This window comes from Homarus americanus, unplaced genomic scaffold (genome assembly GCF_018991925.1).
Source record: "Homarus americanus isolate GMGI-L3 unplaced genomic scaffold, GMGI_Hamer_2.0 scaffold52806, whole genome shotgun sequence".
NCBI lineage: Eukaryota > Metazoa > Arthropoda > Malacostraca > Decapoda > Nephropidae > Homarus > Homarus americanus.
Genome location: NW_024720773.1, coordinates 4923270 through 4943110, shown reverse-complemented (window position 1 = coordinate 4943110; position 19841 = coordinate 4923270). Strand labels below are relative to the sequence as shown.

Sequence of the window (19841 nt, the reverse complement as noted above, 5' to 3'; positions counted from 1 at the left end):
TTTATCTTAGATATCAAAATTAGTAGTGATCTTTTAGAATAGAATTGCATTAAGAGAATCGTTGGCATCGGTACCATAACCATTCTCGCGCCGACTCAGTGCTCGGTGTGTCATGGAATTTTCCAGATAAATTTTTAATAATTGTTAGCACCTAATATAAGAATATTATGAAAAAGAATCATATATTAATCAACTGATATCAGTATCCTTGTAACAGTAATATGCTAATGCCCACGACTCTTCTATTTGGTAGAACCCAAGATGTTAAAGGTCTTAAGAGAGATAATAGGCTTTACATCCTTCGGTGTAAGGGCAAAAGTCAAATGCAGCGCCTAACATTACGCGGAGCTCCACCCTTTAGGCTTCCCCATCGATTTTTACACAAGCCCTGTGCAGCGCTTTGTCGCATCCCACAAACCACTGTTGGGTTGGATATCCCCGCGTGCAACACTCCTCCACCACCTCGGCGCTCAACAACAATATACTGTTAAACGTGAATACTGTGGTAAACTGAGAAGATGTCGCAAAATAGTCAACAAGTGTCTTCATCAGATGCAGTAAAAATAGTTGTTAAATCTAACCAAGCAACAAATGGAAATGTTCATCATATCGCAACGATCGGTATGTATACTAAATGGTTCATTGCTCTAATAATCATATAGACAAAGATATACAATAATATTTTTTATTTGGTGGCGCGTGGTGATAACGACGTGCGAGGCTAGGCGCTGGTGCCAAATCAAATACTGAGATCTGTAAAATGTTAATAGTTTTTTAATTAGATGATTCATCCAATAATTTTTCGTGTTATACTATGAGAATATGCAATTAATTTATTCTACAATATATGGAAAATAAATCAATAAATATATATCGAACCAAGAATAAAAACGTGGCATTCCGTAAGATTTATTCATAGTATAATCATACAATATCATTTTGCTTTACTTTCATTAACTAGCTTTTATAATTTTTAAATATTTATTTCTACCATAAATTATCAACAGATCAAATATAATAAAGTGATGATAGATGTAAACAATGGAGCCAGATGGCCTCGTCGGCCCCGTTGGTAGTGACGTCACCAACTCGTGTATCAGTGGCGTCTGGTGGAGAGAAAACACACGGGAGTATTAATTCCTTATACTTCTTTAGTGTTTCTTCTAGAGTTGCCGGGGGTAATGGTTAATGTCTAATCAAATGAAGATGAGTTTGGTACCACAGTCAACCGTGCAGTACAGTTATCAGGGTAAGAGGAATTATTTGAGTAATGTGGAGTATAATGGTTAATGGAGGGCCTGAGAAAACAACTGTAACCTAACGGGTATTATTATTTTTTTATTTATACCATTAATTATAAGTTAATGCCGACTAAGATTTAATGAGAACTTGGGGGGGGGGGGGCTGTAGTTTTCATTATGTAACGTGTTCTCTTATTTATTAATAGATAACAAAAATAAAATGGTTTTGGAGGCAGGGTATATAATAGTGGTTTTATAAATTGGTAACTGCTGAAACATTCAATTTCAATTTCTAATGATTTGTTTTGCCCCTTAACTACAGACTGTAGGAAATTTGTCACTACGGAAGATAAATGCATTCTTACCTTATGAATTGGACGAGGAATATGTTTCTAATAAAATCATTTTCTGTTGGTGTATTCTTTAGTGGTGAAAAGGATCAAAGTTAAAACCCTACATTTTCCATCTTCAATAACCTGCCCACAGCCATTGCTTGGGGTCTGACTAATTACCCAAATGTAGCCGGAATGAAGTCAAATAATGGTCCTAGATGAATAAATCGGACTGCCAATCACTTCTCGACTAGTATTTGGTGTCACAAGTCACAAAAAATTGGTAAACTTAATTTAATTTGAGTTAATAGATCCAGTGCATGTACCTAACCTAACATAATCTAACCTAACAACACAACTCAGATTAAATTAAGTTTACCAATTTTTTTTTACTTTATGACACCAAATAATAATCGAGAAGTGATTCACAGCCCGAATTACGCTTGTACGACCATCATTTGGCTACATTTGGGTAATTCCTCGCTCCCTCAGTACATGCACGCGATCTATTAACTCAGATTAAAGTAAGTTTTCCAATTTTTTGTGACTGACACCAAATACTAGTCGAGAAGTGATTGGCAGTCCGATTTATTCATGTAGGACCATTATTTGACTTCATTGCGGCTACATTTGGGTAATTAGTCGGACTGCCATTGCTAGTGTTAGAGGGTCATATCTCATTCAATAAACATTAACCCCCAGAATAAGTCCTATTCATTAAAAATCACAAAACGAAAAAACACAAGCAATAAAAAGAGGAGTATAAAACCAATCTTTACCCAGAACACAGTTCTAAAGCTGACCATTGACATCAACATTTAAATACAGATGCGAACTATTCTTAACCAGGGGAGGGGTGGGGGCAAGGGGATAGGCAAGCCCCCATAGTCAGGCTCAGTGGGCTAATACTTTATTGGTTTGGTTTTTCTTCCCTTCATTTTTTTAGATTCTAAATCTGGGGTGGGGGTGTGTGTGTTTGCCCTCTCTTTCCCTCTCCTAGTGGACGCCTATGGTTAGATATGGTTAATTTTACTAAGGGATATTCCCGGACTTGGTGACCAAGACATGCTAGATGCAAACCATAAGAGTGGCTTGTGTGGATGTGTAATCACGAAGGAATAATTTGTGAAAATATTAGAGGAAATATTTTCCTTGACCACTTTATAATTTTCATTTGCATAAAGTCCTTGGCTCGCCATAGTAACATTCCCCCACGTCCCGCCTCCGCCTGCTACCCAGCTAACTCGTGTGTAAAGAAATATACAGTATATTCCCTTTACATGTTTCCCCTTAGGACAATTATTTCTTTTACGTGTAGGATGGTGTGTGCATGTAACGGAGTAAAAATAAATGAAGAAAGCTACGTATATCTACCCGAGAATACAAGATGAAAAAAACCCAACTCCAGTAGCCTGGTGGTTATGGTTGAGTCTAATCCGGCTACAATGCCGCCACCGATGTTAACAGATTAAATGTAAAAAGAAAGGTATATTTAATCTTCATTTGTATCAGGTCTTTGTAGATTTAAAAATAAATGTTGCAGATATAGCTTTAATAAATTGTAATGCTTGTAGGAGTTCAGAAATGGTTACTGCTTAGCTACCTCTGAAGAGTTGGGTGGGTGCCGCACAGACGTTAATCATCATCTACAGTACTGTAGTTATAAACCGAGCCTTTATATTTACAATAATTATTTTTAATTTACAAATAATAATAATAATGTTTTTTAAGTAAACAATAGCATATTTTTAATTTTGGGTTTGGGTTCGGTAGAATTTAGCCTACTGGAGACTGCTACTGGGGGATTCATTAGCTTATGGGAGACCTTAACTTAACATATAGGATGCAGGATGATTTTTTAAATAATTAAAAGAAATGTGCGTCTGATATGTCGTAAAATATGGAAAACAGAAGTACCCTTTAAATGAAGGGGTGGTAGAATAATCATGCATAGCTACATAACTATTATGAATTACACACTCAAAATACCTGTACATCAGCAGATAGCCATAGGTAACAGCTTTCCTCTGGAATTTTTCTGAATATTTTCTTAATTTTCATATTTTCATCATGTTTTCAGCCGGATGCTCCCCTTAAATCGGGGAATGCCTGTAATGTATTGTTAAAAGTAAAATTAATGCAGATATACAGGGACAAGAACATGGGAAAGGAAAGCTGAATTACCTCCGAGTATAGTATAGTACAGTACAGTACAGTGTACCGTATATTTTTTGTTTCCACAGGTCTGGCTGAATTGGCACACCGAGAGTATCAGACAGGGGACTATGAAAATGCTGAGAAACACTGCATGCAGTTATGGCGGCAAGATCCTTCCAACACAGCTGTGTTACTCCTGTTGTCCTCAATTCATTTCCAGTGTAGACGCTTAGACAAGTAAGCTTTGATTTTCATGTGTATATTATGGATTTTTTCTTCCAAAAATCAGCCTTTGCTTATATTTAAATGATAACGTTTCCAAGGAATTAGAATGAGCATCTTACACAGTATAGTACAGTACTACATTATAGGAAAGGAATTGTTGAGAATGGTGTCATGGAATGTATAGTACAGTATAGGTTTTGGATGAAAAGAAAAGAGATGAATGGATATTGGAATGGTGTTAACTTACGGTTAGCTCTCTCCTTTGAATTTTGTTTCATTACACTTAAAAATTGGATATTGTATTATTCAACATGTTTGGTCTGCCATAAGGTGGACGATCACATGGACAGAAGTAACACCAGGCTTTGTGACTCCCCATAAACACTGTACAGTACAGTATGTCAGACACCATTTTTGTAGTGTTTGGATTAGGAGAACAGGCACAGGCCTAGCCCTGGTGGCTGTTTTAAATGCTGTATATCTGGCATATGTTTGCAGCATATAGATAAGCATAATGATTCTTTTTAACAGACCTCCATATTACGTACATCCCGGTAATCACAATTTGTTTCCACGAGAGTTTAACATGCTTATGTTTGGTTTTATTATTTGTCAAACATGGGCTGGTTTGTTGGCTGAGTTAATTAATGTGGTGCATTTTTTGGTAAGGGTGAACTTTGAAGTCCCATTAATCAGATGCTTCATAGTGTACCTGGTAACTCATCTAGTCACATTATTCATAGAAAAAAAATGGAGTAGCAGCTCTGGGTTTTATTCCTCTGGGAACATAGCCTTGTGTATGTTGGAGAATTTTTATTGGCAGTAACAGTGTTATTTTATGTGTACTGTAATGATTCAGTAGTATTGCCTTTGTTGTCATGAAGCTAATGAATTTTGATTAAGCAAAAATGCAGTAACATTTGTAATTACGAGTCTTAAAGAATTTCGGAGAAAAATAACAAACACTTAGCTGTGGATGTGTGCCAGATTGTTTGTTGTGTCCTTGGTCATTTGGTCTCTAGTTTTGAGACTTAAAATAAATCTGTTACTTCTGCATGAGGGAAGAAAATCTTTCATTATTTAGAGGAAATCGGGGTTTAGTCAAATCTGGCAACAGATATATTCTTATTAATTTACTATTACTTTTCTTTGGGCTTAGATTTCCGAAAGAACCTGAGGTGAATTTATTCACCTTGTGGGAATCTGACTTTGTGAGTAATATATTTACAGTACTGTATTTATTTTCTCTTTACAGATCAGCACACTTTTCAATGTTGGCAATTAAGCAAAATCCAATGTTAGCAGAGGCCTACAGTAACCTTGGCAATGTATATAAAGAGCGTGGTCAGTTACAGGTAAGATGCAGAGCTCTTTTTAGTTTAAAACCAGTGGTATTAGATATTGTTCTTATCTCCCAGACTTAAATTGGTGGAATATAGCTTAGTTTCCGTCTGTCTGATGATGATGATAATAATAATAATAATAATAATAATAATAATAATAATAATAATAATAATAATAATAAACAGTTTATTGAAAGAGCATAGCAGCCGGAAGGTTGTAAATACTGTACTATACAGTTACATAATTTGGGGATGGGTCACTTGATTGACAAATAATATACAAGTAACATAAGTGATACAAATATGGTATTGTATATAATTAGGTGGGGAGAAGGTTATACTACAGGGCATTTCAACATAAGTGACTGCAAAAGTGTGTATGGGCAGTTTTTGTCCTCTGAAACTAGTAAAATGTAGTGTATTAGTGGTTTCAATCTTTATACATGATACAGTATACTGTACTGTGATGCAGAACACTACTGTATATACTGTATTCAATTATCAAAAAAAGAAGGAAAAAAAATTAAGAGTGGGTGTTCATATATCAATGTTACCAGTGAAACTATGACAAGCGTAACCTGGATATCACGGTTTAATGAAGGTGAAGGGATGAGCTGGAGACGTGAAGTAAAGGATTGTAAGGATAAAGGCTAGAGCAGATGTAGCAGTGGATCAGACTAACAGTGGGGTGCGAGTGATGGCTACAGTGTGAATGATAGTGACGGTAGATTCATATGACAATGGGCAATAAGGAAATAGACTAATCAAAGTGTTTGCTGAGAGAGACAGTTGATCATGGGAATACTACTACACATATGGTTCAGTAGCAAAGAATTCTTAATTATACATGGATAAGATGTGTGTTGTGGAAGGTCTTACCATACAATGTACAGTATCCTGATGGTCTGTCTGGCCTCTGGATCCACTTTTAATTCCATGATGTTCTAGAACTACCAACCCTTTATGCCTGACTATAGTTCACAAATAGCCTACTTTTAGCTCAAGTAATGAAATGGGATTTCAGAATTAATCCTTTATTAGACAATTCCTGAACAAGCACTCTAACCTCACAGGGATTCTGCATGTCAAAATTGTCCAAACTTGTTACTTAGTTAATTTTGGACATTATTTTTGCATTTATTCAAAGTCAAAGAATTATCTGTGGTTACATCTTCAGTTACAAGGAAGAGTCAGGCTACTGTACTGTATTAACATTTTAAGAATTTGACTCCAGGATATACAGAATATTTTTATGTACATTTGTCAGCCATTAGAATTTAATTTCCAAATTTCTTCTTACAGGAAGCTCTTGAAAATTATCGTCATGCAGTTCGACTCAAACCAGATTTCATTGATGGATACATTAACTTAGCAGCTGCTCTTGTTGCTGCTAATGACATGGAACAAGCTGTCCAAGCCTATGTGTCCGCTCTGCAGTACAATCCTGTACGTATAATCTTCTATATATTTTATGATTGTACAGTATTGTTACCTGAGAAATGTGCACAGTGATTAATGACTTACTGTACACTTCTACCTTTAATGGCTTACTGTACTACCTTTAATGACTTGCTGTACTACCTTTAATGACTTGCTGTACTACCTTTAATGACTTGCTGTACTACCTTTAATGACTTGCTGTACTACCTTTAATGACTTGCTGTACTACCTTTAATGACTTGCTATACTACCTTTAATGACTTGCTGTACTACCTTTAATGACTTGCTGTACAACTAATGACTTGCTGTACAACCTTTAATGACTTGCTGTACAACCTTTAATGACTTGCTGTACAACCTTTAATGACTTGCTGTGCTACCTTTAATGACTTGCTGTACTACCTTTAATGACTTGCTGTACTACCTTTAATGACTTGCTGTACTACCTTTAATGACTTGCTGTACTACCTTTAATGACTTGCTGTACTACCTTTAATGACTTGCTGTACTACCTTTAATGACTTGCTGTACTACCTTTAATGACTTGCTGTACAACCTTTAATGACTTGCTGTACTACCTTTAATGACTTGCTGTACAACCTTTAATGACTTGCTGTACAACCTTTAATGACTTGCTGTACAACCTTTAATGACTTGCTGTACAACCTTTAATGACTTGCTGTACTAACTTTGCTGTACATTACCTTTACTACCTGTGGCTTGCTGTACTACCTTTAATGGCTTACTGTACTACCTTTAATGACTTGCTGTACTAACCTTTAATGACTTGCTGTACCTTTAATGCTTGCTGTACTAATGACTTGCTGTACTACCTTTAATGACTTGCTGTACAACCTTTAATGACTTGACTTGCTGTACTACCTTTAATGACTTGTAATTATACCTTTAATGACTTGCTGTACAACCTTTAATGACTTGCTGTACAACCTTTAATGACTTGCTGTACAACCTTTAATGACTTGCTGTACAACCTTTAATGACTTGCTGTACTACCTTTAATGACTTGCTGTACAACCTTTAATGACTTGCTGTACAACCTTTAATGACTTGCTGTACAACCTTTAATGACTTGCTGTACAACCTTTAATGACTTGCTGTACTACCTTTAATGACTTGCTGTACTACCTTTAATGACTTGCTGTACAACCTTTAATGACTTGCTGTACTACCTTTAATGACTTGCTGTACTACCTTTAATGGCTTGCTGTACTACCTTTAATGGCTTGCTGTACTACCTTTAATGGCTTGCTGTACTACCTTTAATGACTTGCTGTACTACCTTTAATGACTTGCTGTACTACCTTTAATGACTTGCTGTACTACCTTTAATGACTTGCTGTACTACCTTTAATGACTTGCTGTACTACCTTTAATGACTTGCTGTACTACCTTTAATGACTTGCTGTACTACCTTTAATGACTTGCTGTACTACCTATTAAAGGTTGAGGTAGGAGTTATCTTTCAACTCATAATTTGGGTATAAACAGAACTTTTTTTTTTTATTAATTTACATGCACACACAATCATACATATGGTTTGTGCAAAAAATTAGTCATGTGGCTAAAAAATACAGGGTATAAACATTTCTTTGTGTGCCAGCAAAAGTCAGCAGGATTAGGGGGAGTTAATGCATACAATCCTTCAAACATAATGTGCAAAAAAGGTAAAAGAAATAACTATCAAAACTATCATAAGGTCAAAAACACAAGAGAATAACAATTTCTTGGTGTGTGGCAGTGTTGCTAATGGTCTGGAGGGGGAAGTCACCAGCCAGGCTTGGTTGCTACGGTGAAGTTTGAGGGCGGCGGCATGGACATGTCTATACAAGTGGCGGCTGTGTTTAAATTTGATTTTGTTTTCGTTGATGGTTGTAGCTCATATTTTCATCTAGATAGTATTTTGTTAATGTACTACAGTGACCCCTCGTTTAACGAACACCTCGGTTAACGTAATTTCGATTAACGAACTGCCTTCCATAAGGATCTTCAATTCGGTTAACGAAAAAAAAATCGGTTAACGAAGTTCTTACGAACCGACCTCAACATGTTTTCGCTTGCACTGACCGGGCAACCAGCTTTAGTATCAGTCCGCCAATACATTAATCGGTTCTAGGGCTTAAATTCCTTACTATTTTAGTAAATATCAAGAAGTTTATACTATTCAATAGTTTTAAAAAGTTTAATATTCAATTTTTTAGTCATTTTAACAATTATTGAACATAATTGAAGGTAAAATGACTTTAATGCTTGGCATCCAGCCTCTTAACACAGTAAACAGGAGTTAGTCTCTCTCTGTTTTCACTGGAGGTAACATCTTGCTTGAGACTCTCTTCGACTAAACGCTTTTTTTCTGTGTTTCCAAGCAAATTATTGGTCATTTTGAAATATATTTTACATATTGACAATATATAATGCAGTGCAGTGTTGATTTAAAGAAAATAATCTTGAATTACACCAAGAGAGCTAAAATTTTATGGGTGAAATGGCATCATGGGGTGACTTCTCTTCCACCCCAATGGCTTCTCTTTTTCCTTCTCCTCCACCCCCATTCTAAATCTCATCATCATCATCATCCAGGAGCCTTCTACATACACACCTCAAAGTAAGTGAACTTTTCTACCATTTTTGTTGAATTTAGGAAATTTTTGGTGAGCTGGAACCAATTACCCAAAAACCCATTGAAACAATGGTTTCGGTTAATGAACTTTTCGGTTAACGAACGACCTTCTGGAACGGATTGAGTTCGTTAACGGAGGGGTCACTGTATTTATAATAGTGTACGTAGTTGAGTAGGTGTTTTCTTGTTTGTGACCAGATTTCATGTTTTGGGGGTATGATATTGGGGGTGTTTTTGTCATCTGAGAGTCAAACCCTATTTTTTTCCATTTATTATTTGAAATATGGAAATTCACTTAACAAATGTTTTTTGGGGGGAACCTAACCCATTCGTATATCAAGAGATACCTGTATGGTGTTGGATATACAGCAGCATATGACAATGAAAGGTAATGTGAGGACATCTTGTCTTTTATATTGAGAGTGAAACCAATAAGGGAACTGCCAAGTGAAAATCACTTCATCCCCATCAATAGATTAATTGGAAAAACTGGCAGGAATTTGTCCAGTGGCTGCTGCTTGCCATGGGTCAGTGATGTAAGCGATCAGCCAAGTTCTGACGAGTGAAGTTTCCCCCCATGTCTCACAAGATGGCAGTACAGGTCTTACCCACCATTATTTTTAGATTGTTTTTAATGTGAAGTTTTACTGGTTTGTAAATATTATATTTAATACTCTTGTTGCTGGATGGCATAATAATTTTCATTGGTTTCCCTACCTTATGGGATTTTTTTCTCATTGTTTCCATAGGATGGTGTGTGTGCGTGCATGTAACTGCATAAAAAAGTATATATATATATATATATATTATATATATATATATATATATATATATATATATATATATATATATATATATATATATATATATATATATATATATATATATATATATATATATATATATATATATATATATATATATATATCTACCTGAAATTACAAGTTGAAAAATAAACTTTCCATAAAGCCCATTGGATAACAAATATTTTATCAGGTGAGGGAATGCTGGGAAAAATCCCCACTTGGCAAACAATGAATTACTTTCCACAGTGTTTAAGAAAATAATAGGATTTTGGGCAACTTGCATATAATTATTTCACTTAAATTGTGTATGAAAAGACCATGATAATTAGGTATCCAAAGTTCGAATTTTTCCAGAATTCTAACGAGGGTTAGTCCCAACCAATCCAGATTTGTGAAGCTTGACTGTACTTATAACTAAAATGGGATAAAGTGCTGATATAATTTTATTTTATTTTTTCTGGTTTCACTTCTAAAAAAAGATTTTGCGTTGAAATTAGAGAAAACATACTTTCAGCCACCCCAAGTTTCCCAATTTCATAAAATGATTTCCCTACAATTGACGTTTATTCATTATGAACAAATGGTAGTGAAGGAAACACAACTAAGAGAAGGAGCTTTACTCCTGACATTTCATCTCGATACTTTTTCAAAGGAATGAACGCTCAATTTGGGATACTGTTATTTATTCAAAAAAGCCGGGTAGTGAGCAGAGCTATGTCACCTCCCTCTACATTGGTTAGTAGGTATTGCTGCAGTTTCTTTTCTCTGCCAATTGTGTGCCGTTATCTGGGCTACGGTGTGCAATCAGGTCACCCAGCCTACTTTGGCGCGGCACATTATTGGTGGACAAAAGTGCGGAAGTGATGCATGTGGTAGGGAACAGAAGATGATGAAAATATAGTTTCATAATGACTTTTCAATATTACATCACCTTTGATCACATCCATTAGTATTAGTAAATGTGGGTCGATACAAGATAATGGGTAAGTGTGCTGAGCATGTCGTGGAAATACTGTTGTACTTAGGATTATGATAATCAGCAGCAGTGATATATCAAGGGGTAATATTGTGGGACTAAGTTCATGTGTATTTATTATTCACGTCGGTAAAGCTTCAAGGTGAAGAACAATCTGGAAAGAAAAGTGACTAATAACTATAAAGTACATAGACCATTTAACTCCTATTAAGTCATTAAGTAGTGGTATGTGTTTTGAAGAAAATACTGTACTATTGTATGTACACTTGGTAAAAAAAACTACCGTACAGGTGGGGTCCGGTGATTTTCCGACTGAACATTCCTGTCGTCTCACGAGGGTTGGTAGGCCTGAATACCAGACATTTCGTTCTTAATTTGGTAGGCCGAAATTAGCTATTTCATTAACAATATCAAATTACTTTGTTACAATATCACTGGAGAATGTCAGTACAGTATATCTAGATAAGTTAAACTGTATTTTATATTAAATGTTACACACACTGCGGACTACAGTAACCATGGAAGTGGATGAGTTGCCATATAGGAATGCATTATATGTTTGGCAGAATTAGTGGATATAGTAAAGGTAAAAGATTATTTTGCAACCGAATTTTGAATCTCTTTGTATTGCTACTTCACTTTGGTCTAATGCCACATTGTCATTCTTTCTTCGTATTGGAAAATATACCATGCTGTTCCAAAAAATCTGTTAAGCTCCACAGTGCATAAAACATACGCATTCTTTATGTAAGATATCGGGAAATGTTGGTAGCACTAATTACGTAAATTACAACATTAGGCTGCTACAACACCGCTCACAATGTGTATTCGACGTGAAGAAATGAGGCATGGAGTTCCGTTCAAGTTTCAAATTGTGTTAGTGGGGCAGCACTAACTCTGAATTGTTTTATAGTGCCGATCATTTATTTCGAGCATGTGTGGCCTAACCCATACATGTGCAGGGCTTTTAATGCGAGGAATGCCTAGGGGGCCTTTTTGAAACACTTCGTTTGTAGTGTCAGTTTGTTTCGCGCAGGAATTGTAAAGGTAGTTTTTTACCAAGTGTAAAGTCCTGTACCTTACTATACAGTATTTCCCTTATTAACCTTTGTATTTTTTTTCAGGATCTGTATTGTGTACGAAGTGACTTGGGTAATCTGTTGAAGGCTCTGGGAAGGCTGGATGAAGCAAAGGTATGTGGTTTTTCATGGTGCAAAGGCTTACTTTATGCCTTGCCTTATCTCTTCACCATGTCAAATCTGCTGCAGCATTATCCTCTTCCTCTCCTCTTAGAGAATTGTGGTCTAACTTAAAATTGATAGGTTTCTTTTCAAATTTCCTGCTTACTATTACCCATCCTTCCTTGGTGTTTGACACTGAAGGTAGCTTACCCTTACCTTTCAAGGAATACAGCACAGTATATCTCTTGGCTACCGTATCTTCCTTCAAAGTCATACCATTTCAATAATTAAAGTCTCCTTCAACAAAATGGAAATGTTGGGAAACATGTATGAATATCAGTATAAGCATTATATATATATATATATATATATATATATATATATATATATATATATATATATATATATATATATATATATATATACATGAATCTACAATATATGCAGCCAAGTCAATGGAAAAAAAATTATTAATAACTTAAGACAATTACTCACTTACACCATGGACTGTAAATATGGGTAGTGCTTTTAAACATAGTAGAGCTGTTAAAGAAAAAAAATTACGTACTCAAACCTCCAGACCTTTTAGAACTTCCTTGACCTTTCCTTAACCTGTGGATGGGATCATATGTCAGTAACTCTGACTGTCTTCAGCTGTCAACCTAGAGGAACTGTTACATGTAGTGCTTCAAAATAAGTCTTCAGTGTCGCTGAAACTATTCTTGGAACTGTGAAAGCAAGGGTTAATGGCCAAGTTATGATAACTGCGTAATGCCTATTGTGAAAGCCAGCATTTACGACACAGTGAGAAGGATGGAAGAGTTTGTCATCAGTTGTAAACCATGAATTATGGAATTGATAACTACCCTCAATATTGATTATTTTTGTAATAAACTTTTTTCTTTCTCTAGATGCCGACTTTCAGCGCCATGCGTATATTCCGCGATGATGGGTTTTGCCCATTTGAAATCTAGTGGAGGGTAATTAAAGGATCTGCGCTGTAGATCCATGTGGCTCCACATCCATATGTTGAGCCAGGCTTGTGCTTATTGAATGCCAAGTCTTGCTCAACACCATTGCAGCAGCGCATGATAATTCAGTCCTCAGGGAATAACTTTATCTATAAAAATAATTGGTTTTTCCAAAAAGAAACTTTGGAATAAAACAATTTTTTATGTAATTCTTCCATTTATTTTAATTGTAACTTTGAGTAAGTTAAATATATCAGCACAGTTATTACTACTGCATTTTCCTTGAGGGCTGGAAGGTTTGCCACATCTGTTTACTTTCTAGCGTTGCAGCTGTTTTTAATATACATGTCACTTGATTGGCTATGCCCTTGTTCACTTCCATGGAGTAAGTTTCTATGGCTTTTTTGTATAATTTAGATTGTGCCACAAAGTAATTGCACAGAAGTTCCTCAAGGTTTTTGCTATTCCATATTTTTTCCTCTCAGACTTTGTCAATAGTTCCCTTAAACAGTGAAATAGAGATGCAGATTGTATCTTGAGTTTCTGAACTGTGAAGAAAATGCACCTTGATGCTTGGGCTTTCGTTTAAGTACCATTGCACTTGTGGTTTGGCAGTGAATGGAATTTTATTTCTGCTTTGAATATTGTGTTTGGAGTGTTCATGTTTTAATATTGCTTATAAATAAAACGAAGAAAAAAAATTTTTGCATGAAAGAAAGCATTGAAGCTATAATTACTGTATAAAGAAGTAACAGCTTTATGAAAAAAAATTAAAACCAGTTTTACTCCAAATCCAGAAACCCCAGGCATCCTGGTACAGAACCGTGACAAGAGCTGTTACTGCAAGCCACACTAATCAGATTTGTTTCTACTTTTTCTTTCCCTTGGTCGTAATAGATGTTGAGGCTGTACAGCCCTACTCCTCTGCAGAGGTCGTCTTGAAGAAGCCTTCGTTATTCGTGGGAGTTAAGATGTAGGTGGACCTGCCTGGAAGCGCCATATAAGGGTTTGTATTATGAGGGAAAGCTGAAGGAGCTCCTAAGGAAAGTTTTATGTTAGGGGCACGCGTCCTATTCAGGTATGGTCATAACTCATCTGGAAACAAATGATAAATATGATTTAGAATGCCCTCATCAAGAAAAGCAGTTAGCCTCCTATACAGATTTTTTTCATGGGTTGTAAGATTATTTTGGTTATTACAATTTACTGTGGGAAGATTTTGTTGAGATTGGGAAAGTTATGGGTTGTTTATAACTGTTGGAGGCTGACACATTTCATGAGTCAAGATGTTTCAGAAAACCAGGGCAGCGCACGCATAGAGTAGGGCGTAAAGCTGAACTTAATAGGGCGGACTTTTTGTATGTCACTGCTTATGTGTGTGCATAGAATGATGGTCAGCGTAATGTTGTTTTGAATTTTGTATAGACATTTTTACAAATTATAACGAAAGTCTTGGTTCAATGAAATATGAAAAATTTTGTGCACCCATCAGCTCTGGCAGGAAGGTCAAGTCGCATGCGAGCGTTTAGGCAGCGGCGCATTAGGCGTATTTATAGGGCGGTTTTTTATTACATTTTGACCAACATTGATTTTTTTTTCCCTCTCCTTAATTATCCAGGCATGTTACCTGAAGGCCATTGAGACAAGACCAGACTTCGCTGTAGCTTGGAGCAATCTTGGATGTGTCTTCAATGCCCAGGGAGAAATCTGGTTGGCAATTCACCACTTTGAAAAGGCTGTTGCACTAGATCCAAATTTCCTTGATGCATACATCAACCTTGGCAACGTTTTGAAGGAGGCACGACTTTGACAGGTACAGTGCTTATTTTCTTCCAATTATTTATTACTTTAGTTGTTGCTTTGATTTTTATAAAGATATAGGCATGAGTAGATAACATGCACAGCTTATTTAGGAATTCATACATGGAAAATTTGTACAGTAGCCAAGCCAAGTAAGTATGGTTATTATTAGCCCCGAATTCACTAACACTAACAGGACAGATATTGTTTTAATATATTAAATCTGACTTCAGAATACCTGGTAGCCAATGAAGGGATCAAAGTTCCTAGATTACGATCATTTGTTAATCGAATTGTTACATCTTTGATTGCTTCCTGTCAACCTTGGCAACTATTAAAGAAACTGGATGCACTGAGGAGCAAACAAGAATCAACAATAGTTCATAAAAATCTTAATCAAGAAATGTACACCTTTTGTAAGTTGTTGTGATCATGTACTGTATATGGGTTGTCATTGGGACTCTACTGTTTTTTAAATGTTCAGTAGTGGTAATCATTTAGCACTGAATTATATTTTTTATTGACTCAAAAAAGCTACATGTGAAAAAGTAGAAGCTAGGAATTTGCATGTCAGAACCAAGACATACAGTGGAAAGCAACTACAGTAAATGGTTTCTGGCAAATACAGGAGGGAATACATTAAGCACAGTACATGTATATGTGTAATGTATACACTATATATCATGTGAAGAGACATGAGTAAACTATCCTACATTATCTAGCAGTAGTTTGTCCTTCTCCAAAAATCACTGGACATCATGCACTCTGCTCATTCATGGGCATCTGTCCCTCTCCCTTTTTGGTGCCTTTTGCCCATCTTTCCATCACCTTGGTCTTCATTTAGCCCTCCAACCATCTGCTTAAATTGAATGACACATTTTCTGTCAATTTTCCACTTCCAGTTCTCTCACTTTGACCATATCACCTGTACAGCTTTAATTAGTTCTGTACCCAACACCCCCTCTATTTCCATGTTTACCCTGAAGCCTCTTTGCCCTATACTGTAGAGTACTGCATATTCTTATGTAAGTCAGTTTTGTCAGTTCAAATTTTCTCATTCCTCCTGCATCCCCCCCCACACACACACACACACACACACACACACACGAGAGAGAGAAATGAGTGAGAGAATTTTTTTTTATCCTATTGCATTCCTGCTGGGGCTATATAACTATTGCAAATTCATTAGGTATTGTATTGGGAAATATGGATTTGGGTTCAAGAATTGCCAAGACCATACAATGCAGCAATTTTTTCTGAATATATTACGTACTGACATTGTAGAACATGAGTAGCACACTAGAGGTCTCCTGGCGAATGTCTAATCAATTCATGACACCACACCATGGCACTGGCTCTGCCCTCAACGAGTCCATGTTGCTCTCCCAAAACATATTACTGCAGTTCATAGCTGATGTTTGGTCATGTCTGATCATCTTTGCCAAACAAACCCCAAAAGCTAAGTTGCATGTCCCAGCTGCTGAGGTTTCAGGAGTGGTTAACGGGTTTTCCTGCAAATGAGGTGTTATGTAGGTGTGGTGATCGAGTAGATGCCAAACTCGTTTCCTGCTTGTTCGATACTAGGGTACCCATGGTGATCCCTAATGGCTATCAGGTGTACAGGACCTAGTGTACTTTCATTTTCATGAGTTATCCTGCCTGAGTAACCAAGTTTATTGTACACATCATATTTTATCAAGGGTGAAGGTTTTGGTTCAATGGTCGAGTCCATATAGGATTAATGTGCTTTCTCTTTCCATAGAAAACTGCTCTTCAGTTAAGTAGTGGAGGGTTCTTAAGGCTTATGTCTGCAGTGGGTTTCCACAAACTGATATTTCATTTTGGTCATATGTGTATGACCTTGACTGGATCTCATTCATTGAGATTGGATGGAAAGTTAAATTTTCCAGTTCCCTCACATTAATGCCATGTTTGACCTGAGGCTCGGTGCCATTTGTCCAGTGGGGAATAAAACTCAGCTGTGCAGCACACATTACTACAAGGTCTCATCTTTTGCCTCTACATGGTTTTAGTCATTATTGTCTTGTAACTTGTAGTAGTAGAATCAGTTAGGGACTTGAAGATTTTAAATACAGTATAGACAAGGCAACAGTACCTGACATATAAGCAAGATTTTGTCTGGACGAACATTCTTATGGAAATTGTTCTTTGCAACAATTATGCAATGTTGTTCAAACTCAAAAAAATTGAAATGCTATGTCTAGTGAGGTTTTATAGTCTAGGGGTGGGCAAATGTGGTCTGCAATCCACGTCTGGCCTGCCAAGTGAATCTGTGTCCAGCAACTTTGAAAAATCTATGGATTTTCTTATCGCATAAATAAATCATTAATTATGTTCTAAATAACAGTAAGACATGACTCAGCTCGACATACTTACAGTAACATCTTAGTTTAGGGTAGAGGGGGAGACTGTAATCCAATGCACAACAGGTCACAGTTAACTTAATCTTCATTTGGTTAATTCACATCAACACTGTCATTATTCCCATTGAACTAGCTTCTTGCACGTTCAACATTTTGAATGTTTTCAAATATGGAGTGTCTTCTTAATTATTATTTTACTTTATCACATACAAAATTTATTTTTATTCGACTCCTTAAATGCTTGTTAAATACATGTCTATGCAGTGATTTATTGATATTTTGACTAATATCAATTTGGTATCCATTACCTTCTCTACATAAAATGGAAGACATGTTTCTGAGCTGTTGTTAAACATTTAAAATTTTATATAGACAAATGTGTATGACCTGCAAAGCTTATTGAAGTTGGTAATGTGGCCCACCAGCCAAAATAAATGCCCATCCCTGTTTTATACACTGAAGGAGAGTTATAATTAGTCACTTTCTTTGATTTGCATTCTTGGGTTGATCCATGTGTGATTTTGGTTGTTGTAGCAGACAATGCCAAGCTGCTGGGATTTATCTCACTTTCAAAGGCAGAAGTTTATTTGTGTGGACACTAGTAGATAGGTACTATTGGGCTTGGGTTACTTTGTTTCCCTAGCATCAGAGAGAGTTAAGAGGGTGGCTGTTTATTGATAGTATTGGTGAAATTCTGCATAGAAGCAGACTGAGATGGCTTGGGCATGGGGAGAGAATGGATGAGACCATTTGGGTCAAGAGATGCAGGCCTAAATGTGGGGGAGAGGAGAACCAGGGATAGGCCAAGAATGGCATGGGCAGAGGTTGTTAGAAATTACATTAAAGGTAGGATCCTTACAAGAGGGACTGGAAGAGACCATGCGGCATGGGGTTCCTGACGTACGTAAATGTGGAAAATGTCTATGAAACAATGGTGATCATGAGCATGCTTGGCAGTGTTGGCTTGGTAACATTTTTATTTTTATTAAAAGTGCGCTTCTGTGTATTTGTTGTTAGTAATTTTCTTCTTTCTCTCTGCTTTATGTGGATAGATATGTTTCTTGCTGAACACCTATTGTCATTTGTTTTTTAAAGCTATGGATTTCTCTGAGGAATCCACAGTAGCACCAAATGTGTGCAGAAAGAGATTAGTCTGACCTATTTATAACAAGGTCAGCTCTTGATTTTGGGGTTTTTGTCTCTCCAGACCTGGAGCTTTTGCAGCACCACCTCCCTCTTTCTTTTAGCGAGCTCTGTTACAAGAGCTGCCTGGTAGAGAACATTAAACTAGAAATATTAGAATGATCATGAAATCCCCTTTTCAGTTGGAGCCTGTAGTCTGGAGACCTGGATATCAGTTTACATCCATTGGGTTCATGTCTAGCCATCAGGAATTGGTTGTTTTTTTATATACATACATACCTGAAATTGCACAGGCAGACTTACAGCCCCACCCAAACAAAAATTAAATAACTACTTGGGTGGCCCTAAGTGGGCTTTGCAGTGGAGTGAAGGAAGGTGAACAGTTGAATAATGATTAACAATTAGTGTGTTAAGGACAATTGGAAACTAGCCAAATGCATCGGGGGACCTCTAGTAAAACTATATCTCAAGAACTACCTGGAGACAGTCTCAGAAAAAAGGGGATTTCTGGATCAATCTTTCATTTTGTGCTTTGGGATTAAATTAAAATTAATTAATGGGCAATAATGACCACCCACTCACCATCTAGAAGCCAGTTAGCACACTTGATCTCACTGTCGGCAGTACATGTACAGTACTTGTACCTGTTGCCTTGGCCGAAAATCATATCTTTTGATAAAGCTTCAATGTAAAGGTCTTTTGTTTATAAATATTACAAACTTCTGTGCTGTACAATACTGCACTGTTAAATATTTATCCTGTAATATAAAAGTATGTTCTGTTTATACATGGTGCAGGCAACTGGTCGTCAGTTCTCAAGTTAAACAGTCCACAATTAACAACTAATTATTACCTCAATATGGCCCATTGGTATGGGAGTTTTATTTTGCTACAGTAGCAGCTGTAATTACTTTGTGGTTTATTATAGCTTGGGTTGTAAACAATAGAGATGCCCAGAAAAGACATCTTATATTTATAGTATTTGTGTGTTGACAGGAATTCATAAGGAGATACATATTAACGAGGGCTAACTCATATTTTGCTACCACTCTCTCTGTGTGTGTGTACATAAGGGTATGTTAATAGGGAGAATGGAAAGAAAGTTTTGTAATAGGGATTTTGAATTGTAACAAGGGAAAATGCTGATTCTAATATGGAAAGAAGTAATTAAAGAAAATTTATAAAGTAATAACATTTGTAGTAC

The 19841-nt window shown here is 36.3% G+C and overlaps 1 protein-coding gene across 1 annotated transcript in view; it reads left to right on the top strand.

Moving 5' to 3' along the window:
• Positions 1-340: 340 nt before the first annotated feature.
• Positions 341-19841, top strand: part of LOC121860914 (UDP-N-acetylglucosamine--peptide N-acetylglucosaminyltransferase 110 kDa subunit-like) — a 71982-nt gene continuing 52481 nt past the window's right edge. Inside the window, 6 exon segments of the mRNA XM_042358291.1 lie at positions 341-621; positions 3817-3967; positions 5211-5310; positions 6601-6744; positions 12283-12351; positions 14929-15123. Of these exon segments, the coding sequence (XP_042214225.1) occupies positions 519-621; positions 3817-3967; positions 5211-5310; positions 6601-6744; positions 12283-12351; positions 14929-15123 (762 nt within the window). The 5' untranslated portion in view covers positions 341-518.